The 26,012-nt window shown below is 45.7% G+C and overlaps 2 protein-coding genes across 3 annotated transcripts; one reads left to right on the top strand and one right to left on the bottom strand.

Moving 5' to 3' along the window:
• The first annotated feature begins 12,918 nt into the window (after positions 1-12,918).
• LOC119342077 (probable flavin-containing monooxygenase 1) lies at positions 12,919-16,751 on the top strand. 2 transcript variants are annotated; one of them, XM_037613915.1, is made up of 5 exons: positions 12,919-13,486; positions 15,055-15,292; positions 15,503-15,678; positions 15,790-16,088; positions 16,219-16,751. In XM_037613915.1, exons 1-5 carry the CDS (start codon positions 13,040-13,042, stop codon positions 16,568-16,570), a joined length of 1,512 nt encoding a protein of 503 aa, XP_037469812.1. In that variant the 5' UTR covers positions 12,919-13,039; the 3' UTR covers positions 16,571-16,751. The 2 variants fall into 2 exon arrangements, with proteins under 2 accessions (XP_037469812.1, XP_037469811.1); XM_037613914.1 differs by having other exon boundaries at positions 12,923-13,486; positions 15,790-16,142; positions 16,219-16,748.
• A 4,157-nt stretch (positions 16,752-20,908) lies between these two features.
• On the bottom strand, positions 20,909-22,130 carry LOC119341603 (cytosolic sulfotransferase 5-like). The gene has a single exon (XM_037613472.1). The coding sequence runs from the start codon at positions 22,081-22,083 to the stop codon at positions 20,995-20,997; it is 1,089 nt and encodes a 362-aa protein (XP_037469369.1). The 5' UTR covers positions 22,084-22,130; the 3' UTR covers positions 20,909-20,994.
• Between the last annotated feature and the right edge of the window lie 3,882 nt (positions 22,131-26,012).

Here is a 26,012-nt window from a genome sequence, read left to right as displayed (position 1 = left end):
GGCCATGTCTGCACATGCTAGGCTCGTCAAGTTAACCCTAAGTGTTTTCGCTGTGTAAAACTGTCTTACACCCGTTGTATGTGAACGTAAGAATCCATCACACCCGATCATCACGTGGTGCTTAGAAGCGACGAACTGTAGCAACGATGCACAGTTAGGGGAGAACACTTCTTGAAATTTTTATAAGGGATCATCTTATTTACTACCGTCGTCCTAAGTAAACAAGATGCATAAACATAATAAACATCACATGCAATTATATAGTTGTGACATGATATGGCCAATATCATATAGCTCCATTGATCTTCATCTTCGGGGCTCCATGATCATCTTGTCACCGGCTTGACACCATGATCTCCATCATCATGATCTCCATCATCGTGTCTTCATGAAGTTGTCACGCCAACGACTAATTCTACTTCTATGGCTAACGCGTTTAGCAATAAAGTAAAGTGAGTTACATGGCGTTCTTCAATGACACGCAGGTCATACAAAAAATAAAGACAACTCCTATGGCTCCTGCCGGTTGTCATACTCATCGACATGCAAGTCGTGAATCCTATTACAAAGAACATGATCTCATACATCACAATTCATCATTCATCACAACTTCTGGCCATATCACATCACATGATGAATCGCTGCAAAAACAAGTTAGACGTCCTCTAATTGTTGTTGCATCTTTTACGTGGCTGCAATTGGGTTCTAGCAAGAACGTTTTCTTACCTACGAATAACCACAATGTGATTTTGTCAACTTCTATTTACCCTTCATAAGGGCCCTTTTCATCGAATCCGCTCCAACTAAAGTGGGAGAGACAGACACCCGCCAGCCACCTTATGCAACTAGTGCATGTCAGTCGGTGGAACCGGTCTCACGTAAGCGTACGTGTAAGGTTGGTCCGGGCCGCTTCATCCCACAATACTGCCGAAGCAAGAAAAGACTAGTAGAGGCAAGTAAGATGACAAAATCCACGCCCACAACAAAATTGTGTTCTACTCGTGTAAAGAGAACTACGCATAGACCTAGCTCATGATGCCACTGTTGGGGAACGTTGCAGAAAATTAAAATTTTTCCTACGGTTTCACCAAGATCCATCTATGAGTTAATCTAAGCAATGAGTCAAGGGAGAGAGTTTGTATCTACATACCACTTGTAGATCACGAGCGGAAGCTAGCCAAGGGGATGGTGATGATGGAGTCGTACTCGAACGTGATTCGGATCACCGATGTCCAAGTGCTGAACGGACAACACCTCCGCGTTCAACACACGTACGGGATGGGAGACGTCTCCTCCTTCTTGATCCAGCAAGGGGGAAGGAGAGGTTGAGGAAGATTGCTCCAACGGGAGCACGACGGCGTGGTGTAGTTGGTGCAGCAGTACTCCGACAGGGCTTCGCCAAGCATATACGGAGGAGGAGAGTTGTTGGGGAGGGGAGGGGCTGCGCCTTGGCTTGTGTTAAGCTCCCATGCGCCTCCCCACTATATATAGGGGTGGAGGGGCTGGTTTCTTGCCCTCCAAGTCCATTGGGGCGTTGGCCAAGGTGGGAGGAAAGAAATCCCATCATTTCCTTCCCCACCGATTGTTATCCCCCCTTTTTAGGGATCTTGATCTTATCCCTTCGGGATATGATCTTATTCCTTCTAAGGGGGGATCTTGGTGCGCCTTGACCAGGGGTGTGGGGCCTTTCCCCCACTACTCACGTTCATGTGGGTCCCCCCATGCAGGTGGGCCCCACTCCGGAACCTTCTAGAACCTTCCCGGTACAATACCGAAAAATCCCGAACATTTTCCGGTGGCCAAAATAGGACTTCCCATATATAAATCTTTACCTCCGGACCATTCCGGAACTCCTCGTGACGTCCGGGATCTCATCCAGGACTCCGAACAACATTCGGTAACCACATAAAAACTTCCTTTATAACCCTAGCGTCATCGAACCTTAAGTGTGTAGACCCTACGGGTTCGGGAGACATGTAGACATGACCGAGACGTTCTCCGGTCAATAACCAACAGCGGGATCTGGATACCCATGTTGGCTCCCACATGCTTCTCGATGTTGTCATCGGATGAACCACGATGTCGAGGATTCGATCAAACCCTGTATACAATTCCCTTTGTCAATCGGTACGTTACTTGCCCGAGACTCGATCGTCGGTATCCCAATACCTTGTTCAGTCTCGTTACCGGCAAGTCACTTTACTCGTACCGTAATGCATGATCTCGTGGCCAACACTTTGGTCACCTTGAGCTCATTATGATGATGCATTACCGAGTGGGCCCAGAGATACCTCTCCGTCATACGGAGTGACAAATCCCAGTCTCGATCCGTGTCAACCCAATAGCTACTTTTGGAGATACCTGTAATGCACCTTTATAGTCACCCAGTTACGTTGTGACGTTTGATACACCCAAGGCACTCCTACGGTATCCGGGAGTTACACGATCTCATGGTCTAAGGAAGAGATACTTGACATTGGCAAAGCTCTAGCAAACGAACTAAACGACCTTTGTGCTATGCTTAGGATTGGGTCTTGTCCATCACATCATTCTCCTAATGATGTGATCCCGTTATCAACGACATCCAATGTCCATAGCCAGGAAATCATGACTATCTGTTGATCACAACGAGCTAGTCAACTAGAGGCTCACTAGGGACATATTGAGGTCTATGTATTCACACGTGTATTACGATTTCCGGATAATACAGTTATAGCATGAATAAAAGACAATTATCATGAACAATGAAATATAATAATACTTTTATTATTGCCTCTGGGGCATATTTCCAACATGCATTTCAACAAAACTTACCACTCTGTTCATAAGGGGCGCATACTCCCTGAAATCACCTTGCATATCTCTGAGGTTTCTCTTATATGCTTCATCCTCAGAGTCCTCCTCCTCCTCCTGAAGTGATGCCATGTCCGCTTCCGTCCATCGTGGCCTCAGACGCAGACGAAACTTGATTCCATCGTCATACCAATTCATGTGCCTCTCATACACATTCCAGCAAATGCCTGACCTCTCTTTATCTTTGCGGAACGTCCTCTCGTCCCACATTGTCACAATAGACTTGTGCTCGTCAGCCCAGTCCAATATCGACTGAGAATACTGCCTGCTCTTCCTGCATAGGGACATAACAAGCAAAAAAACACAAAAGACCATAAGAACATCGAACTTAAAGAAATCACAGTAAAGAGATGGCAGCACATACTTGTGAAGGTCGTAACCGCCAGTGTCGTGGGGCCTTGCCGGTGGTGTGTGTTGCAATACGCCAAATTGTGTCGCCACGCGTTGTGGTAGGTGCCATTCGACAGCGTACACGCATATCAGCGGGACAATGCACTGGAAGAGAAGGCGGTCCCGCTCGCACATCTCGTTCAGCTCGAACCCCCAATCTCTATCATGGTACGGCCACCAGTTAACCTATACAAAGATTGTTTAGCAACCGTGAAAGTATAAACATTTAAAACTATCTCACTCATTGGTATACCTAAAAAGATGTCAGGTTGTCCAGCTCGTTGGTGAAGGCCTTGTACATCGCACTTCCCTTGCCCGAGAAGACCTTAACCTTGTCCCAAGAATAGGCGACAGTAGGGTATCAAGAACGGTCGCCATCCTTGCCATACTCCGTCCACTCTGTCCGTGACAGTTTCTCAGGGCGACCAACTGGCAGCCGCTCCCAACTCCAAATTGAGAGGGCCCAGACACACCCACACATCCCAGATGTTTTCTTGGTCCTCTGCGTTGCGTCATCCAGCTGCAAACAACAAGTGATGATCAGATGACACAATTTAAAGCAATTTAAAGAACCACACACATAGGTGAGATGTATGACGTCTTACCGAGCGGTAGAGGTACGCGAGGCCAGCAGACCCCCAGCTGTACCCTGCATCCCAGTCAGCCAGGAAGTCCAGGTACATCCATAGGGCGTTGTCCCCCGAGCAGTCAGGAAAGACCACCTATGTGAGAAGAAACCACAGGTAGGCCCTTGCATACTGCTCCACGGTCCTCGGATCCGCATCTTGCGGGCATTCAGCCCGGTGGTCTAGGAGCCATGCCAGTGCTACACCGGATGTTCGGTTACTCTTGATGGGAGGGCTGTCGCCGATGAGGGCGGTAACCCTGTCCGGCCAGTTCTTCCTATCCACGCGCCCAATGAGAGCATGGCCCTTGATCGGTAGGGCCGTGATCATGGCGAAGTCCTCGAGCGTCACCGTCATCTCACCACATGGGAGATGGAAAGAGTGCGTCTCGGGCCGCCAACGGTCCACCAACGCTGTGAGAGCCGTGTGGACAAGCGTCGGCGGCATACGCTTGAACTGGAGCACGAAACCCAAGAGCCCGGCTCTCCTGTAATATGGCTCATAGCGGTTGTCGTAGTTCATCTCTTTGACCTTGGTGTGACCCGTCATACGTAAGGGCGCAAGCATCTGTCAATGTGCACACGAAAATAGTTAGAAAAAACTTTTGAAAAGGCAAAATTATGATGCAACACGTTGATCAGTGCTATTTACCACTCTGTTCTCGATGTAACGGGCGCGATGACCGTTATCGAATGCCGGGTCAAGCATAGTGTAATTAGTGCCGATCGCCGGACCAATGGGGGGCCTCCTGAAACACGAACACTTTGTTATGAACATATAATCATATCATGTTAAACCGTTCAACTAACATCAATCATATCATATTCAACAAATGTAAAAAAATATTATGAATATGAACTGTGGTTCATCTTCAAACTAGTTATTCTATCCTATTATGAATATGAACATTAACCAATCAATTTCAACAATTGTAAAAACATATATAAAAATTACCAACATATTCATCTTCAAACCACATCACCTCATCACCTTATATTATGCCAAATAGGTTCTATCCTCAAACTAGTTAACAAATTCAACATATTCAACCACATCACCACATCAACTCATCAATCATATTCAAACATATTTAACCACATCAAACATCAATAAATAATTCAAAAAATATTAACATGAACTAGGGTTCATCAACTATATAAAATAGGCTCTATCATAGTCAACTTCAACCACATCACCACATAAATCATATTCAACTACATCAAACATCATATTACTCCTAATTAAACAAACCTAGAAACAACAAAAATCAAAATCTACTAGATGAAATAGGGTTCATCTTGTGCCTAATAATGCGTCGAATCGACAGCTTCTTAACTAAAACGAATTGGAGGGATTGAGAGAGCTTAGTTTTCTCGTTTCGGAGCCATCTCAATCTGAAAAAACCGTTCACAAACGAAGAAGATCGGATGGGGGAGTGGAGGGGATGAGAGAGGCCTTCCCCTCTCTGTTCTTGCGGGAGGCGGCATGGGAGAAGAAGATGGGGGCTGGGTTCGTGGGTGGGCCCCATGAGCCGGCCCCCGCGGGGTTATAACGGTTCGGCACTTACCGCCATGGACATTGGCGGTAGGGTTGCACACCCTACCGTCGAGTGTCCTGGCGGTAGGGTCGACGGCACGAAACAGCAGCCGTTTGGTCAGGCTGACGTGGATAAGTACCCTACCGCCAGGGCACCTGGCGGTAGGCTGTGTAACCCAACCGCCAGAGACCCTGGCGGTAAGTAAAAGGGTCAAATCCTGAAATTTTTTCAAACCGGGGTCAGATCCTGAATTTGTATGCCAAAAGGGTCAAAACACGAAATTTTGCCTACGCGCGACGCTTCGGCGTGCTCGACTTCGTCAGGCTCGGCCACTGCGTGACCACATGTTATATTTTGATACTCCCTCCGTTCGGAATTACTTGTCTCGGAAATGGATGTATCTAGAACTAAAATACGTCTAGATACATCCATTTCCACGATAAGTAATTCCGAACGGAGGGAGTACATAGGTAGGAGTAGTAGATAAGATTTAATCAAATATCACCACATGTTATATTAACACAGTACTCGAGTCAGTGGAAAATTTGGCCCAAAACATGACAACATGGAAAAGAACAAAGAGCACGAATCTTGAAGCACAGAACAATGGCTCAAAAAATGACTGACCCAGATTCATTTTTCTGCTGACTGAATATAAATATATTTTTGTTGGCAGAATTTTCATATTGCTATCATTCTATCATGCTTGGCTTATCCAACCGTTTCCTTCTCTTCACTGTTCATGGAGCAAATCTTACTTTCTGGCTCCGGTAATCAAACTCTGGGCAGGGACTTCATGCATCACTTTTTGAGAAAAAACAAGAGTACTAATTAAGTACTTTTGTAAACTATGAAATTAATTCCACCATTCATTGTATACCTTTGTTGGAGAAATTTTAAATTAAGCCCTATAAACCGGAAAGGAGAGAGTATAGATCAAGAAGAACCGCCATGGCTTTATGAAAGGATAACACCATAGATAAAAATGGCACAATATTGGAAGGGGTAACTAATCATCATTCTGAAAAGCAAGTACTACAGAATAATACGGGTGTGTTTGAAACATGTCCACTCCACATACCTGGTAGTTTATTTGGGTTTAGTAGGGAAAAGGATGCTCTAGTCGCTCCACTTCAGCCCCCATGCATGTTCAAATAATGTGATGGAAGGATTATCTCGACTCCTGCGCTACTGCCTCCTACGAACTCTATCTAGGGTTTCTCTGCTTCTCGCCGGTGACGCTGCCGATCCGCCTCGTGTCCTATGGTCCTTGGACAATGGAGGCGCGGTGGATCCCGGCCCTTGCCGATGGGAGGGCTTCATTTTTAGGTGCATTTCTAACTTTTCTTAGGGTCTGTGCCATGCTCAAGAAGACGAGGCGGCGGCGGCGTCTTGAAGATGGAATAAGGTTCTCCCCACCTAGCGCCCGTTCTAGTGATGCTTCAAGCGCTGTTGGTACATTGGAGGAGAATGTTGAGCTAAGGGCTCAACTCGAGTTGCTATCTAGCAATTATGGGATGTTGGCAGAAAATCATGTAAAGCTCACAAGCTCTCATGATGATCTTCTAGTATCCCATAATGTGCTAAAGATAGCTCATGAGGCCATGCTTGCTAAGGTAACATCTAGTAAGCCTCATGTGGATACTAGCACTACTTCTAGTCAAAAATGCTATATTGATATGTGCTAGTCCTTATAATTCATCTACTCACAATGTTGGTACATCTTGTGATGAATTGCTTTCCTTGCCTTGTTGCTCTAACGATGAAGCTTATACTTTCTCTAGTATTTGTGTTGAGACTAACCATGTAGAGGAAATCAAAGAGCTCAAGGCCCAAGTCACTTCTTTGATGAAAGACTTGGAAAAGTGTCATGAAGGGAAGGCCACACTCAACAATATATTGAGTGTGCAAAAATCCCCCAATGATAAAGGTGGACTTGGATTCAACTCCAATAATAAGAAGAAGAAGTCCAAGATCAACAACAAGAAGGGCCAAAAACAAGTCAAGAGTTTGGCCAAGATTATTTGCTTCAAGTGCAAAATTGAAGGGCATCATGTTAGATCTTGCCCATTGAAGAAGAAGGCCATTAGTGACAAGCAACAAGGGAAGCAGCTACAAGTGCATTCTCATGCTCAATCTCAAGTTGAATAAAGGCCTCTTCCCAAGAAGACTCAAGCTAATGCTTCTCAAGTTGAGATATCAAGTGAGAAGAAAGTGAAGAGTAGACGTCGCTACCTATGTCGTGAGAAAGGTCACGTCGCTTCTTCATGCACTAGTGGTAACTTATCCAACCTAATTATTATTGATGATATCTATTCTCTTGGGAAGGATAAGGTTGGTAATGTGTTTGCCAAGTTTGTTGGTACTCAAAGTGGTGTCAAGAAAAGAACCATTTGGGTAGCCAAGCCTATTGTGACTAACCTCTTAGGACCCAACTTGGTTGGGGACCACCAAGTTCAAATTTGATCAATAGGTGTTGTTTGAGGGCATTGGAGACTTGACTACATTATGAAGAATTAAGGGGACTTCATCATTCCTTTTGTCTCAAGCCAAGTCAATTGGATTATCAAGTTTCTATGTTATATCCAATGTGCCTCCTTGCAGTAACTTGTACTCAAATTGCTTACATTGAAAGTTACTTGCCCCCTTGCATGTTTTGGTTTTGTTCCTTGCATGTGTTTGTATATGATGTGTCTCCAAATTGCCTTGTGTATGTTGGTTTGCATATCATGTACTTGTGTGTCGTGCATTGAGCCTTTGCGCATCTTGTTTGTATGTTAGTTGGCTCTTGTGAGAGATTAATGGAACATCCCATTTTGGGGGAGTGATGTGCTTTGTGCACCTCACGGTCCCATAAATGTGTGTACATGAGGAATACCACCTAGTATTGATATTGCAAGCTTATCTAGTCACTATGTGGCATGTCTTCTCATGAGAAATTCAAATCCTAAATAGTCCATTAAATATCTCTTGTTGGTTCCTCTTATTTGCCTCTTGTTAAGTTTTCTTTAATTGGTATCACATTATGGGGGAGTAATATGCTATGTATATTACTAGCCTAGAAAATGTGTACATTTGAGATACTGTCACCTAGTGTTGATATTGTAGATTATCTTGTTCCTAGGTGGCATGTTAGCTCTACAAGTTGCAATTTGCTTGTGTTTGGTGTGAAGATGATGTTGGATATCCTTGCTATCTACCAACAAGAATTATTTCCAAATACTTCTTGTCTTATGACAATTGGTACTCACTTATGTGTGGTATAAATTATTGATCATCTTTACATTGGCTTATGCTTTTATTTGCCTTTTCTCTTGCCAAGGAATGTATCAACTCCCTTTGTCTTCCATACCACTTGTGGATCTTGTTTATTTCTTGATATTGTCTAGTGTTTTTTAGATATAGTGAAAGTGGTGATCCCACCTTGTGCATTTTGTATTTCAATGCAAGTTCTCTATATTGCACTAGTTTTGGGGGAGCTATCCTATTTTCTATAAAACACTCATCTTGCGATCCTTATCAAGTGTGTGTTGCTGGAAGGCAAGCCATTTTTGTTTTAGTACTTTGTGCCATCATGAAACTTTGTAGAGAGCTTGGTTTGTTTGGAACCATCCTCTCTTTTGGGAGTTTTATATCTTTTATTTGAGTGTATCAATGGATATCTCATTCCTTGATGTATCTTTTATGGATATCCTCCAAGTGATGTTTTATTCATTTGGTATCTTTTCTTCACTTGTTTTTTTTTCTTTGTCATTTGGTATCGGTTCTTGAAAGTTTTGAGCATGCATATTAACTTCATGTAGTATCTTTGGCATGCTTTATTTCTTTAACCCAATATATAAGGGAAACTCCACCAAGTCTCAATTTGGATGAGATGTGCATGAAATTCATTTTGATATCTATATGCACATATTTATGTGGAGTTTTTCCTATGTATATTGGTGTTTCTAACTCTTTGGTCCCAATGAGTTTGGGTACCATTTTGTTTGTGTTGTTGTTCTAGGAACAATTGGAGATGCATTGGATGCTCGACGCACCCATAAGGAAGGTGGTGTCACCATGTGCTTATTGGAGTCAAGCTAGGATGCTCAATGAACTACTATCTATTACCTTCAACTGGTTTCTTCTACATCCTTCCAATGATATCTCGGTAACAAGTATCTATTCATGCATTCCTTTCTTGCATTCAACCTTGTGTAGGTTGCATCTTGGCATGATATTCATTCCATCTTGTGATGCTTGTTTCCTTTCTCAAAGCATCTCTACGATGATCTCTTGTTGCTAGTTGTGATGTCTTTGATAGTTGTGTGGTAGGAATTCATTTATATACAATGAGACCATATCTAGCCAAGTGCTATGCTTTCAAGCAAATATCTTATTGGTATATTTATGACTTCCTTGTGGATATCTTGTTCCTTCGTGTTGTAACTATTTCAGGTGTACATCCTTCTTTGTAGATATATCGTCTACCTAGAACCTTATACACTTGAGAGAAATTACATATCTAGTTGATATCCTTTCTTTCATGTCCACCTTGTCTTTTTATGTTATTTCTTTGGTGGCTCCGTGGAAGCATTTGCCTTGAGTGCGTGTCCTCTATCGTTGCATCTTGATGCACTCTTGTGTGGTGAAGACTTTTTTCCTCTTGCTTATCTTTACAAGGCTTTTGCCATCTTAATTGGTATCCCTCGTCTTGATGAGCCTCTCTTCGTCTATCTTCACCACGGGTTGTCACAAGCATAGGTTCTCTATTTGCTTATTAGTAAGCTTGTGAACCCATTTGCTAGTTGTGTGTGGGAATGATAGGCCTTGCACCGTGTGCCTCTTTCTTTCAAGACTTTATTGATGCTTGATGCTCATCCGTACATTAGTCTTCTCAAGTGCATTGCCTTGACACACGCATCTTTTTGGTTGAGCCCATTCTTAAGTTGTCTCTTTTTATGTTGCTCAACCATTTGTTGGTTGCTTGTGCTAGGCTTTGTTTCCTACTTGCCCGCTTGTGCTTGTTGTGAGGTTCTATTGATCTTGGGGGAGCGACGATCCTATTTTGTGCTCGTTGTATCCAAATACAAAACTAAATTGTGCACAAAACATGGGGAGCTTCTCTAGTTTCTCTAGGACACTCCTTTGCTCACATCATAATATCTTTTATTCATTTGGCTCGTAGGATCATTGGTCTAGTTGGTTCAATTGGTATCTTTTGATAGCTTGCTTCAATTGGTATCTTTTGATAGCTTGCTTCAATTGGTATCTTTTGATAGCTTGATTGCTACTCGTCTTCCTCTATCCAACAAGCTTGAGTTTGCTCAATTCAGAGCTCATTTGCAGAAGTTATGGCAGTTCTGGTTTTCCTTGAAGTATACTTTGTTTTCGTGGAAGTGGCATAAGGATGGCGCCAGCGGTAGTACCGCTTATCGCCACAAGCGATAGTACCGTTGTCCCACAGCGGTAGTACCGCCCATGGCCATAAGCGGTAGTACGGCTCCGGTTCCGCGCTGGTACCGCCTCGACTCGAGACGTGGTTTTCTTGTGTCGGGTTCAACGGCAGTAGCAGCGGCAGTAGGTGCGGTAGTACCGCTCGTGTGCGGTAGTACCGCTGGGGTGAGCGGTAGTACCGCTTATATGCGGTACTACCACCCCAAGGTTCATATTTGGTTGCTCCTTTTCCCTGCTTCTTCCGCCCGAGCGGTAGTACCGCTCGTGGAGCGGTAGTACCGCTCGTGTGCGGGCTGAGCACATAGCGGTTGGATTTCCCCCCTCCTATAAAATGGGGTCTTCTTCCCCAATGAACCTTATCCTTTGAGCTCGTGTTCTTCCCCCATTGTTGACCTTCTCCCAGCTTGCTAACTCTCAATCCCTCCATGGATTCTTGCTAGTTTTTGAGGGAAAAGAGAGAGGAGATCTAGATCCACATTTCCACCAATCACTTTCTCCTCTATGTGAGGGGAACTCCTTGGATCTAGATCTTGGAGTTCTTGGTGTTCTCCTTCTTGTTCTTCCTCTCATTTTCCTCCCTAGCATTAGTTGCTTCGGTGGGATTTGAGAGAGAAGGACTTGGGCACTCCGTGTGCCCTTGCCATTGCATTTGGTGCATCGGTTTGAGTTCTCCACGGTGATACGTGGAAGTTACAAGTTGAGAAGCTTATTACTCTTGGGTGCTTGGTGCCCTTGAGCTTGTTCCTCTTGGGTGCTTGGGCGCCCTAGACGGTTGGTGGTGTTCGGAGCTCAATCATTGTGGTGTAAAGCTCCGGGCAAGCGTCGAGGTCTCCAATTAGGTTGTGGAGATCGCCCCGAGCAATTTGACGGGTACCGGTGACCGCCCCCAAGGGTTGCCAAAGTGTATGGGTTCGGTGACCGCCCCCAAGGGTCGCTATTTGTACGGGTTCGGTGACCGCCCTCAAGGGTCCCTTAGTGGAATCACGGCATCTTGCATTGTGCAAGGGTGTGAGGAGATTACGGTGGCCCTAGTGGCTTCTTGGGGAGCATTGTGCCTCCACACCGCTCCAAACGGAGATTAGCATCCGCAAGGGTGTGAACTTCGGGATACATTGTCGTCTCCGCGTGCCTCGGTTATCTCTTACCCGAGCCCTTTACTTATGCACTTTACTTTGTGATAGCCATATTGTTTCTTGTCATATATCTTGCTATCACTTAGTTGTTTACCTTGCTTAGCATAAGTTGTTGGTGCACATAGGTGAGCCTAGTTATTTTAGGCTTTGTGCTTGACAAATTAACCGCTAGGTTTATTCTGCATTTGTTCAAGCCTAAACCGTAATTATTTTAAAGCGCCTATTCACCCCCGCTCTAGGCGACATCCACGATCTTTCACTTCGCCATGCCGTTCTTCACAAGTGGGATTAAGTATTTCTTTTATCGCATGTTATTGCGGCCAGTTATTTCATTTGGGTTTTATCCTCATTGGCCGGATTATAGTTATGTTAGGTATTGTTTTCATTCGTGTATCATGTGTGGTGCTGATAGACACGATATTTGTTCTGAGAGGAGAGTTGAGTTATTTAGTATGTGGTTGTGGTGTCCCTACACATTTCAGCCCAATTATCAGCCGGTGGTTGGTGTGTGAGCCCTTCCCGTTCCATGCTAAAACCGTTGAAGGCCGACCCACATAGCTCTCGCTCCCTCAACTAGATTCCCGCTCCCCTCACTGGCATAATATTTTTTTTCGCTAGCTCCACTACTATCTTGTAAGAAGCTGACGATCTCTTTTTATTTGGAAAACGTTTTTTAAATCAAAAGAAGCTCTTGGATTTAACAATGCTGGCTCCGACGATGGAAAGAAACTTGTGATGGCGTGTCATCAGCCTGTTCGTGAGGAAGGAGACGAATGCCCCCGATGGACCTCAACGTATTTTCTTTATTTTTGTAGGGTGTAATACTGGTTGATCAATAGATCTCGTAATTTTTTTCTGGCACACTACGATCTGTAAAGATAAGGATTGGACGTGGACCAGCTGACAGAATTGTGGGATTGCTAACCACGGCTTGCCACAGTTGGCTTATTATTCAGTAGAGTTTCCTTCTCTTCATTATTTGATGCTGCTGTGAGTCCCGTAGCGTAGCACTACCTTTCACACCGCCCGTCGTGGACGGAGCACACACACATACAAATCGACCGATGGGCCTGGATGAGAAGAGCGTGGCCATCGTGGGCGCCGGCGTGAGCGGCCTGGCGGCGTGCAAGCACCTGCTGGAGCGCGGCTGCCGGCCGGTGGTCTTTGATGCGGGCGACGCCGTCGGGGGCGTGTGGCCGAACGCCATGGAGGGGACCAGGCTCCAGGCGCCACGGCACATGTATCGTTACTCCGACTTCCCCTGGCCGGACTCCGTGACGGAGATGTTCCCCAACCAGCGCCAGGTCGCCGACTACCTCCACGCCTACGCGCGCCGCTTCGGCGTGCTCGACTGCGTCAGGCTCGGCCACCGCGTGACCAGCATGGAGTACGTCGGCGTGGCAGAGGAGGAGGTGGTGGCGTGGGAGGAGTGGGCCGGCTGCGGCCAGGCGTTCGGCTCCGGCGACAGGGAGTGGCGCCTCACGGTGGCCGATGACGAAGGTCACATAGAGGTATCGACATGATATGCTACTACTGCGCAAACGTTTTTCCATATAGGATTAGGATGATGATATTCAAGTAGATATAAACTTGGTACAATTTGGTTTGTTCGTGGTCATGGTCTTCAAGATCTTCTGACCATAAAATCCAATCTTGCTGAGCCTTCTTGATTCGAGCTTGCTCTCATAATCACATAGCAATGGGAGTCGAGTGTTGAGGGAAGAAATGTCATGTATGGAGTTCTCAATTCTTTATAGATAAGCATGCACCCACGCAACCACCACCTAACCATCCATCATGTAAATGGCAGTAGTCCTAATCTCTCGAGAGTCAATATGGCGACTATATATATTGGTTTGGATGGCGACCTATACTTTCTTTTTGAAAGGATGGCGACCTATTGTTACGCTCCTCACACCTACCACACCGTTGTGTGTGTGTGGTGTGCGTGCCTGAGGACAACAGAAAAGAACGTGTTGAATGTCATCAATCCCGGTCTTGCAAACTGGACATTGCAGAAGGACTGGAATGTGTCTTGCGGCTAAGATTCCCATGCATGGTAGTACACCCCGGAGCACCTTCCATCCAAAGTGTTTTATTTTCCTTGGAGTATATAGTTATCAAAGTTGTTTCCATATGGAGTTTAACTGAACGCTACCCTGTCCGACCTGGCTATTTGGCTCCCAAACTGATGGTTAAACTCTGCGTGGTACGCCGACTGAACTGAGAAGGTTCCTGACCTTGTATACTACCACGCCACAAGATCTTCCATGGCCTCCGTCCGGAGAGGAATTTGAATTATTCTAGCGACACCAACCTGTGAAAAGACAGACCTAATAAGTTCCAGATCCCATTGTCATGTGTGAGGGTCTATAATTTCCTCCACTAGGTGTTATAACATTGTCCTTGCTCTAGGTGTTCTTTTTTGAACACAGTATAGACGCAAGCACTCATACATATACGCATACACTCACCCCTATGAATGCACACACACACACCCTATCCCTATGAGCATCTTCGAGAGACTTTGCCGGCACATCATTTTTGGATTTACAAAGTCACCATATGCGCCTCATCATCGACGGGAACGTCTCCTCCCACTGAATCCACATCGCTGAAAATCCTAAAATAAATCCAGGAATAATGTGAGCACCAGGATTTGAACCCTGGTGGGCTGGGGATACCACTGTCCTTCTAGTCATCCAACCATAGGTTGGTTCGCCCATCCTCTAGGTGTTATAACCTTTCTTGATGTACTAGAAGGAATCCAAGGATCATCCCAAATATTTATTTGAGAGCCCGTTCCAACCCGCCATACATAACCTCTCTTGAAAGTTTGAATTCCCACAATACTTTGCCAAATAAACGACGACCCTTTCTTTGGTCCAGCCTTGTATTCCTAATATAGCACCATTGGGCAAACCATTTTACATGGTGCAAAGATGAAAGTGTAAGGGGAGTGCTACATATATGGGTCCACCCTACAGGTGGGCTAGTCATAACTCATATTGGGCCAGGGTGTTACACTAATTAACTTTTCTCATGTGACTGTTCATAAACATGTATTCCCTTTCTCCAGGTACACATGGTAGACTTTGTGATTCTTTGTACGGGAAGGTTTAGCAATTATCCCAACATACCCAATTTCCCTCCTGGTAGAGGCCCAGAAGCATTTGATGGGAAAGTGATCCACTCCATGGACTACTCCAAAATGGGTAGTGAGAAAGCTAAGGAGATGATCAAGGACAAGTGTGTGACTGTCGTTGGCTATGGAAATTCAGCCCTTGACATTGCTAATGAATGCGCAAAAGTAAACGGTAAAAATATTCAATCCTCAATTAAACATACCTTGTTTCTCCTTGTTAGTGAAACTGAAACATTATTATGTCCATTTTGTTAAAGCATTCCAATGTATACATTTAGTAGCATTGCCTATCATGATTATATTGTCTTCGTCTTTATAGTTTCCTAGATAAAAATGAAACATTGCGATTATATTTTTATTACTTTCTATAATTTTTCTTTAGGTATGGAGAAACCATGCACAATGGTAGTCCGAACCAAGCAATGGATCATACCGAACTTCTATGCTTGGGGTATTAACATATCAAATTTCTATCTAACTCGTTTTGCTGAACTCCTTATTCACAAGCCCGGTGAAGGTTTCCTCCTTAGCATATTAGCTACCGTCTTGACTCCATTGGTACTACAACATGTTTCCATTTTATTGAATATTAATATTACCGGAAGTGTAAATGGTTTTGTTTTAGACTAATTTCAGACATCTGTATTGTTCTTTTGTGTGTGTGAGAAGAGGTTGATGATTTCAAAGTTTGCTGAGAGCTACTACTCCATTCCAATGAAGAAGCATGACATGGTGCCTGACCACAGCTTTTTTGAGGGGATGGTGGGATGTATGCTTTCCACTACACCCAAGGATCATTACAAGAATCTAGAGGAAGGCATCATCGTTATTAGAAAGTCGAAGACCTTTGGCTTTTGCAAAGAAGGTGTGCTCGTTGAAGGTGAATCTACGTTGGTAAAGAGTGACATAGTTATCTTCGGAACAGGATTCAATGGTGATCAAAACATCAAGGACATGTTCATGTCAAAGTACTTTCATACTATCATCGTTGGTTCAACATCCACAACTGCACAACTTTATAGGTCATCACTTTACTAGACATATTTTTTACGTACTTCAAGTCTTTATTGAAAAATTTATTTAATTATTGTTTCACAGGGAGTGCATACATCCTAAGATTCCACAACTTGCGGTCCTCGGATATTCTGACAACTATGCGAATGTCTACACTTCAGAACTACGGTCTAAGTGGCTAGCATATTTCATGGATGGTGGATTTAGATTACCAAGTGTTGAAGCAATGCAGAGGGATGTACTTGAATGCGAGAAGGTAATGAAGCATTACTCCCGTGACGAATCACGTACACCGTGCACTGGACTTCTTCCTACTTGGTACAATGATAGATTATGTGAAGACATGGGATGCAACCCGAGAAGGAAGAATGGATTTTTTGCCGAATTATTTGAGGCCTATGGTCCCGATGATTATAGCGATCTTCACCCTAAGTAAGAGTACAAATTTAGCGATTATTTTTTGTACGGGGCTTAATTACTAGTCACTGCTTGCTCAACTCTGTGTATTATTTCTGTCTATACTATACTTCCAGTTGCCATATAAGTCACAGCACGTTCAATAGAACCACTTGTCATTTTCCCCATGGTTGTATAATAATTTTTAGGTAAAGGAACACAAGATCTCTCTAGACTGCCCATGGATCAATGCACAATCGTTTAAAATAATTTCTCCGCAATCTACATGATGGACAAAAGCATATATAAGCTCGTAGGACCACAAGTCCAGCATGGGAGGAAAAGGGTGTGGATGAGCCGCCGTCACCAACTAAAATAAAGAAGATAATTTTTGTTCCTCCCTCGGCATAAAAAAAGTGGCATGCCGGAGACGAGTGAGGGCCAAATCTTACCTCACCGTCGTCTAGATCTTTTCCGGTCAATTTTCTTCCATTATCAGAGCATCCACAGCTGGATTTGGCAAATCCGACTCCTCAAACGCCCGCGGACGCATCCGTACGCATCCCCGAATAGTGACCGGTCACCCCTTAAAAAACACAATTCACATCCGGATACCTCAAATCCATATTATTACATGCAACGTGAAACCTAATCTACGCGAAGCTTGTCGGGTTCCGCTCCCCACTCGCCCGGCCCCGCCATGGCTATGTCTGACGGCCGGCTGCGCTCCTCAGAGTGTTGGTCCGGTCGCCAGCAAGGTAGGGTAGGGCATGGGACACGAGCTGGCTCAGGGGACTCAAGGCCCCGCCATCTCCCATGCCCTACTCTTCCTCGTCGGAGACCGGAACCCGAACGGTGTCGGTGGATGTCAGATCGATGATAGATCCGACCTGGGATGAGCTGCTGATGTCCACCACGATGCGGTTGCGGCGACCGGACTGATGCGCCATACAGGGTGCCGGAGAATGCGACTCCGCCTCGCCGACGGCCGCTGCCGCGAGGACTGCCGCCACCTCCCTCACCCGGTGCCTTGCATGCCGCGCCATGGCCTCGTGGGACAATGGTGCGTCCCCAATATCGGCGTGCCAACGGAGGGGTTGCGCGTCCACCAGCGCGTCCGGAAGCCAGATGGACCGCATGATCTCCGGCGAGGCAGCTATGGCCGGCCTAGCGCCGGATCCATGCGCAATTTGGGCAGACGCAATGAATTCTCGACGGATGGAGTCCGAGGCGCACCCGTCCACGGGCCTCCTCCCGGGTGCGGCAGAGCGCAAGCCGGACGGCCATCTCCTCTTCGGGGCCGCGTGGGATGAATTTGGGGTCGACAGATCTGGAGGTGAAGGACTCGGATCCGCTGTCCGCCATGCCGAAGACGGCTGGAAGGAGCCGGAGACGAGTTTGGGTGGCGGAGGAGAGTGGAGGGGAGGGAAGTGAAGTGGCTATGGTTTGGTTCGACGAGCGGATAGGGAGGATTTTATATGGGGCCGGGTGGGCCAGTGTGGGTTGGGTCCGATGTGGCGGGCGTGCCCGGTCGCTCCATATCTGCTCCATATTTGGGCTGAATATGGGGTGCCGGTCAGCCCGGGCGTTTGAGAGCCGTTTGAGATCCGTTTGAGGGGCCCGTCAAAGTCAAAAAATCGTGACTGAACAGTGATCGAATGCCGCCAGACGTATGAAACGAGTTTGAGGCTCTTACTAACCACATACGACTTTGATGATCCGGATTGGATCGAGATCCAAAATTAGCCCGACAGAAAACAAATAATGGATCCACTTGTGTTGTCCTATCAAGTAACTCCAGCTCACGTGCCAACATGGGGAGTCCTGTGTGGCCTGGTGGTTATGGGGGTGGGGTGGACAAACCGTGTAAACCAACGAGTATCGAGCGACCTAGTTATGTTGAGGTACCTTATAGGGGTACACGGAGGATAGATAGATGGATAGATGTGCTAACTCGGGGATGACATATTGTATGATACCGAAGACTGATAATTTTCTACAGAAGAAGATGCCTTATAAAAAGGCTCACATACCACTACCGGAGCCTCAAGACATTTCAGTTGCCATTATCTCAAGATCTAGCTTCGTATATGCAATCTAGTTCTTGCAATCTGTAATCATGCATATCAACTAGCAGTGCAGCCCGCACATTTGCATGGCTAGATTTAAATGTTGGACAACGCTAACTCCCACACGTGTGGTGAGAGCCAAACCCGCCCACACGCCCTATAACATACAGACAACACCATGTCATCGCATGCATGCATGTGGAAATCTTTTTGGATTTTCAGTTTTTAAAATGTTTTATCTCTTAAATGAAAAATCCGATTGAAGATCCGTTTTCACCATTAAATCCCTCGCGACAAGATCTTCGAAACTAGATATCATATCAATATATTTCGATGATTTTTTGGGTTAAAAGTTGTCATGTCTATTGCACATGAATTGCCATGATGTTTATACTAAAGTTGCCATGTTATGTTTCAGCTATTTTCTTCTATATTAAAAAGTAAAATTTGACATATTATAAAATGGAGAATTAAGAAACTAGACTTGCCATGCACCATAAACTAAAATTGCCATGATACATGCACTTAAAATTGCCATGGTTCATAAAAAAATATTTTCATGGTCAAAATACTGGAATTGCCATCATCAAAAACTAAAATTGTCATGATCTACAAACTAAAATTGCCACATGGCAACTTTAGTTTAAGCACCATGTCAACTACAGTGTAAACATCATGGCAACTTCTGGGCAAATTTTTTTTTTGTCGAAACATATCAATATGGGGTCTAGTTTTGAAGATCTCGTCGAGACGGATTTAATGGTGAAAACGAATTTTTAATTTGCTTTTTAAATTAGGAGATAAAATATTTTTAAGCCAAAAACCAAAAAGATTTCTGCTGATGTCATCTGTCCATACGTGGCAAAATGAGTGGTGATGGAGGCGTGTGGACGATGTGCAAACGCCCACACGTGTGGGCGTTAGTTTTTTCCTAAATGTTTTAAGTTTGTGCTTTTGCAAATTTATTATATTATCATATTGGTCTATAGACATTTTACTATTTTATTAAAAACTTGTAGCCTAAATATACCATGTGAATATTTTGTTATATCTTAGCTAAATATTTGCGCAAGACAAATAATTTTAATTTAATTTGATTATATAACACCATTGATTTATCGATCAATGTTAATAATAGTTTTGGCAATATATATATCTTGTGAAATATTTATTGAGCTCTAGTTAAAAATCATTATTTGGATGGGTTTGCTGGTAAGGATTACGATCTTTTAATGTCAAAGGAAACATTGTGGTTAGTATCTTCGCTCATCATTGTATAATAAATAAATAAATATGAAGTCTTGTTCTACTTTAGCTTTCACTTGCGGTTTTCAATCATTCTTTTGTGCATATCTTTCCATCAGGAACTAAATTAAAAATTAGTGCCTAGCTGCTATGTAAATATTGATTGCATGCTCTTGTGTTTTTTATTTCCGAGAAACAACATCCCACAAAATATTTTTCTTAGGGCATCTTCAATGGTGACCCGCAAATTTATTCTGGCATCCGTTTGCGGACAGGGGAGACCAGTCCGCGGACACGGATGCGGGAACCGGCCATCCAACACCGACAACATAAATCCGACCCCAAATTTTATTTTTTAGGTCCACATGATCAAATAGCCGCTGATCTTTTCACGGCGTCCTTCTTCAAGATGATTTAGTCATCAAAGGACCGGACGCCATGGTAGAGACACATTTTTGCGCATCCAAAAACGCGTGCTAAACTTGTCAGCGAAGAAGGCCTCAGGGGCAAAGTAGTCATCCATCAACGTCAAAATGGTCGCGTGCCCAATTGCGGTTGAGCACTCGATGAGCCTTGACCGATCCATTCAAATTTAGGACATGCTTCTCGGCACACTCCACATCTGCAAGCACCAGATGCATCATTGTTGTCTCATTCGTGTAGTCCTCTTCATTGGACGAGCTGTCGGACGACTCAACATAGTGCTTATATGTTTTCGAAAAGGGAGCACTGCTAATCCGAATCCATTGCTTCAAAGAAGAATGAACAAAAAAAATGTAGCAGAGATTCTACTACTTTGCATTCGGTTTGCAAGATTTCGAACAAATGGACTCGTCCGCATACCGAAGGAGTACCGCATTGGATGGCCCGATTTGACATGAATATTCGCGCTTGTGTCAGCTATAGACCTGTTGTTTTAATCTGTTGGTAAATGTCACCCACGTGTCCCCTCTAGGCTCTAGCGTTCAGCACATGCATAATGTGTTTGATGCCCAACTCTCTGGCCCTCCATGTGCCTCTCCAACTCCAAGCGAAGGTGACAAGCAGGAAGAAAGCGAAGGTGATGAGGAAGAATGTGATGGCCAAGGATAAGGCTTGAAAATGTTGTAGTCACATAATAAAAATACATAAATTCAACAATATGGGTGAGCTAGACTTCATCCTTGGAGGAAGCGCCAAAGGTGAGCATGGACCCCTGGAGCGCCTCGGCGACGATGCCGTCCAGCCGCGCCGCCATGGCCGGCGTCATGCAGTTGCTCCAATCACCCACCGTGCCGTTCCTAAAGAAGGCCTCGTTCTTGAGCCCCAGCATCGTGCTCCCTCTCCTGTTCACCTCAAGCCCCTTCAGCGTACCCAAGCTGCAGAGCTTCACGATGTCGCGCACCACCCCGGCCGCCTCCTCCTCTGGCGAGAAGGGGCATGCCATGAACGCCGCCAACTTCATCAGGCTACCCGACGGGTCAAGCAGCATGTCCTCGTACCTAAGGAACAGCACCTGATCGGGGCTCCGGCGGCTCGCCTCCCAGTACTCGAGCGTGTGGCGCCACTGTGGCCCCGCCACGCTCTGGCCCTGGCAGAAGAGCTCGAACGCCTCCTCGAACGTCGGCATGGCGGCCGACGCGCCGCCGACGTCGGCCATCCGCTGCAGTGTCGCCGTGGTCTTCTCGTGGTAGTGCCAGAAGGATACAAACGTGTCCTTGGGGTCCCGGCAGACGTACACGATCCGGCCGCCGGAGCCGTCCTCCGTGCCCGTGATGCCGCGGGGCAGCAGGGAGTAGGGCACGTGGGTGGCGAGCAGCCGGGGAGAAGGGATCTCCTCGTAGATCAGACCATCGTCGTCTTGGTTGGCGAGCTCGAGGAAGCGGACGAGGTCATGGGGGCTGTTGCGGTGGAGCGGGTGGTCGGCTCCGACGGACGGCGGATGGGCGGCACGGTTGAGCGCGGAGAACGCGAGCGCCTTGAGCCAGGTGGTACCGGTCTTGGGGAAGCTCGCGAGAAGCACGTCGGTGGGCCGCGGCTTGAAACACGCGTGCGACGCGCCGATGAACTTGAGATAGAGGTCAGTGTGCCAGAAGCCGCCGTATCGGCGCAGCCGGTACGGGGGGAACCCCGGCGCAGTGGGCAGCGATGGCATGATCTCCGCTAGGTCGGCATGCGGGTTGGCGATGACCGCGGATGCTACAGCTTCTTCTTTCTCTACGGCTGCGCCGGCCGACATAGGAGCACCAGTACTGGCCATGGCTTCTTTTTCTGGTTTCTTACCTTCTTCGGTGCTTGCGAGTAGCGAATATATAACACTTGTAGGCGCTGTCTAAGCTACATGCGCTCTCTACGCAATCTTATTGTGGGATGAACAAGAGGCTGAGAGACACCCGTAAGGGGATAAGGCAGGATGGTGCCATCGGTGTGTGGAGGCCACAGCTGCATGTGGGCGATTGGCCGCCCGGTACCGGTTTCAGTTTATTAAGAGCATCTTCAACCGTCGCATAAAAATTTCACGCTCAATAAAAGTTATAGCGTTATAACACTTTTAAAGCGTCGGGAACAATATTGCTTTAGCAGACGCTCAAAAACGCACGCCCAGAAAAGCACGAAGTGTAAATTGTGAAGTGCGTGTAATCCGAAGCCTAATATATCCTGCGTGCGATAGCGTTTTAACGCGTGCCCAAAACTTTTTAGCGCGCGATATTTTACGGCATCTGTTGGAGCTGTTCGGCGCCTAAAAACGAACTTTTAGCGCGCGGAGCTCTTTTTGTGCGGCTGTTGGAGATGCTCTAAGTCAACTCCAACGCGCGAATCAACTTGTGCTTGGATGGTTAGAGGGACAGTGGTATCCCTAGCCCACCAGGTTTCAAGTCCTGCTGCTCGCATTATTCCCGAATTTATTTTAGCATTTCCGGCGATGCGCTTTCAGTGGGAGGAGATGTTCCTGTCGACGACGAGGCGGCTACGGTAACTTCATAAGTCTCAAGATAATATGCCGGCTCAGTTTCTCTCGAAGGTGCTCATAGAGATTGGGTGTGCATGTGTTGAGTGTATGCGTAAGTATGAGTGCTTACGTCTGTACTCATTGTGTCAGAAAAAATGTCAATTCCAACGCACTGTTAGACATAGAGATATTTTGCATTTAATCTCAACTCAGCTCTTTCTCTTTATCCTTCTCGTAACATCCTCTCTCTCTCTCTATCCCGTGTAACCAACTGAATCATAGCGATCAATTTGGACTTGTTGTAAACCAGGGCAAGGGTTTTTCTTGCCATTGATCAAGTATATTCATGCGGCTCTCACATGAGGGAGTAGGAACGCTTTCATCAAATTCTACATGGTATACAGAGCCAGCCTCTTCCAATCAATCTAGTGTCCAACACAAACATCAACCTCGCCATGTCTTCCACTTTTCCGGCCGTCCTCAACCTTGGAGCGGCGCCACCCACCAAGAAGCTAGCAAGGGGGAACTTCCTCCTCTGGAAGGCCCAGTCAATGACGGCCCCGCGAGGAGCGTAGGTCACTGACCTCCTGGATAGCACCGATGCAGCGCCCCCGAAGACGGTAGAGCAGCAGCAGTCGGACAAGAGCATGCCCATTTGCCAAGTCCGCTATATGGACCATGGTTGTCCAAAGATCAGCAAGTCCTGAGTTACATGCTGAATTCTCCTTGGAATTCTCTCTCCAAGGAGATATTGGCGCAAGTTGTTGAGTAGCTTTGATTTGTGGACCGCCCTTATTACTTGAGGATTGCCGCCATTACCAACACGAAAAAGGGCAACACACTGAGCACCCTATTCATGGCGAAGATGAATAGCTTGGGAGATGACTCGCCGTTGCTACTCAGTCCATCTCTGGAACATCTCTGATCTAGAGATGGTCACCACATACTCGCAGGCCTCGATCGGGAGTATGATCCAGTAGTTTTAGCGGCCAGTGCTATCAAGAAATTGATCTATGTTGATGATCTGTTTCGTAGATTGCGGCCTTCGGTCAGAGAATGGAGATGCTGGCAAATGGACCCACTAGTCACTTTCACCCATCCACCAATACCGCCTATGGAGGGCGCAGCCAGGCTTGGGGCAAGGGCCAAACATAATGGATACTAGGGATCAAGCCCTAACAAAACTAACTCGAGTACATGATGAATCTCATCCAACTCCTCACCGACCAGTGAGCCTACGAAGGAATTACTCACTCCCGGTGGGGAGCATCATGGAATTGGCGATGGAGAAGGGTTGGTGATGACGAAGATCAAATATCCCCCTCTCTGGAGCCCCAAACAGACTCCAGATCTGGCCTCCCGATGAAGAACAGGAGGCGGCGGCGGCTCCGTCTCGTGAAATGCGATAATTCTTTCTCCTTAATTTTTTTCTAGAAATATAGGATTTTGTAGCGTCAGTTTCAAGGTCTGCGGGGCCACCAGGTGGGGACAACCCACCTGGTCACGCTTGGATGGGGTGGCGTGCCCTGGTGGGTTGTGCCCACCCAGGTGCCCCCCTCAGGTGGTTCTTGACTCCAGAAATTCTCTTTTATTGTATAAAAGATGCTCGCAAAGTTTCATTCCGTTCCGAGAACTTTTATTTCTGCACAAAAACAACACCATGGTAGTTCTGCTGAAAACAGCGTCAGTCCGGGTTAGTTTTATTCAAATCATGAAAATTAGAGTCCAAAACAAGAGGAAAAGCGTTAGTAAAAGTAGATATGACGGAGACGTATCAACTCCCCCAAGCTTAAACCTTTGCTTGTCCTCAAGCAATTCAGTTGATAAACTGAAAGTCAAAAAGAAAAACTTTTACGAACTCTTTTGCTCTTGTTTCCATAAATAACCTTAAAGAACACCCAGGTTTTCAGCAAATATTATAACTAACCATGTCGACAATAACTCTTAAAAATTATATTAACTCATATCAATGACATAATCAATTAGCGAGCAATAATAAGACATCTCAAACAGCAACACGTTGTTAAAACAACCATGATACAATATGTCAATAGTGGTATCTCGCTAGCCCTTTCTGAGACTGCAAAACATAAATGCAGAGCACCCCCAAAGTTCAAGCAGCGACTAAATATTGTAATTCATGGTAGAAAAGATCCACTAATGATGCACCCAACATTAGCTACACACAATGCATCAGCATGACAACAATGCTCTCAGGTTCTGGCGCTTACTTGAGAAGGTGATGACACAACATAAAAGTAAATAGATAGTCCCTTCGTAGAGGGAAGCAGTGATTTGCAGAGGTGCCAGAGCTCAAGTTTTCAAAACAGAGGTAAATGAAATTTTGAGATATGCACCCTTCTTGTTTACTTTGCGACCATCAGTTATCAATATCTTCCATGCTAAACACACTAGTAGCTGTTCCCAAACGATAAAGTAAAGGTTATTGCTCGATAGGAGTTTTTGTTTGATTATTTTTAAGTTCATTTTGCAATTTGGGACTGGGAATCCCTATTATCGCCCCTTTCTCGTGCAATGGTGAGTGAATAAACACCCATCCTGAGAATAACCCGCTTAGCATGGAAGATACCAACTACCTCCTGTCGCTCTATGAACAATCCCGACACACAAAAAGGATATTTATTTAAAGTTTTTAGAGGTGGCACATGCAAATTTACTTAGGACGGCTGGGTAATATCGCATATCACTACAAAAAAAAGACACATCTGTGGCATTTTGGGCCGAACGAATTTTTTATTTGTCATACATATGACACTTCTATGACGATAATTGTGACAAAACCCGGTATCATCATAGATGTGGTGGGCTCCTACTTCTATGACAAAAAATCATGACAGAAAATGGGCTTTTCGTCCTGGGCAGGCCGGAGACGCAGCTGCATGACATTCTTTGGGCCGTCCATGACGGAAAAAACCGTGGTAGAAGCGAGGGCGAGGAAAATTTCGGGGAGTTCCCGGTTACGGTGGATGGTCGGGGGCCGAGCGATGCACGTTTGTCTCGTACACGTACGTGCGTGTGTGCGAGGCGTTGGCTCTAACTGAACCCGAGCGAGGCGTTGGGCTCTAACTGAACCCGAGCGATTGCACTGCAGGCTACGTGTTACTGAACCCGAGCGATCGATCGATGGCTGTTAACTGAACCCGATCGAGCGATTCCTTCGCTACCGCTGCTAACTGAAGCCGATCGATGCTGCCTCTCTAGATGAACAGTGAGCGTTG

Source organism: Triticum dicoccoides, chromosome 7B, assembly GCF_002162155.2.
Source record: "Triticum dicoccoides isolate Atlit2015 ecotype Zavitan chromosome 7B, WEW_v2.0, whole genome shotgun sequence".
NCBI lineage: Eukaryota > Viridiplantae > Streptophyta > Magnoliopsida > Poales > Poaceae > Triticum > Triticum dicoccoides.
The sequence above is the reverse complement of the archived record's forward strand: the minus strand, read 5'-3'. Positions and strand labels throughout refer to the sequence as shown.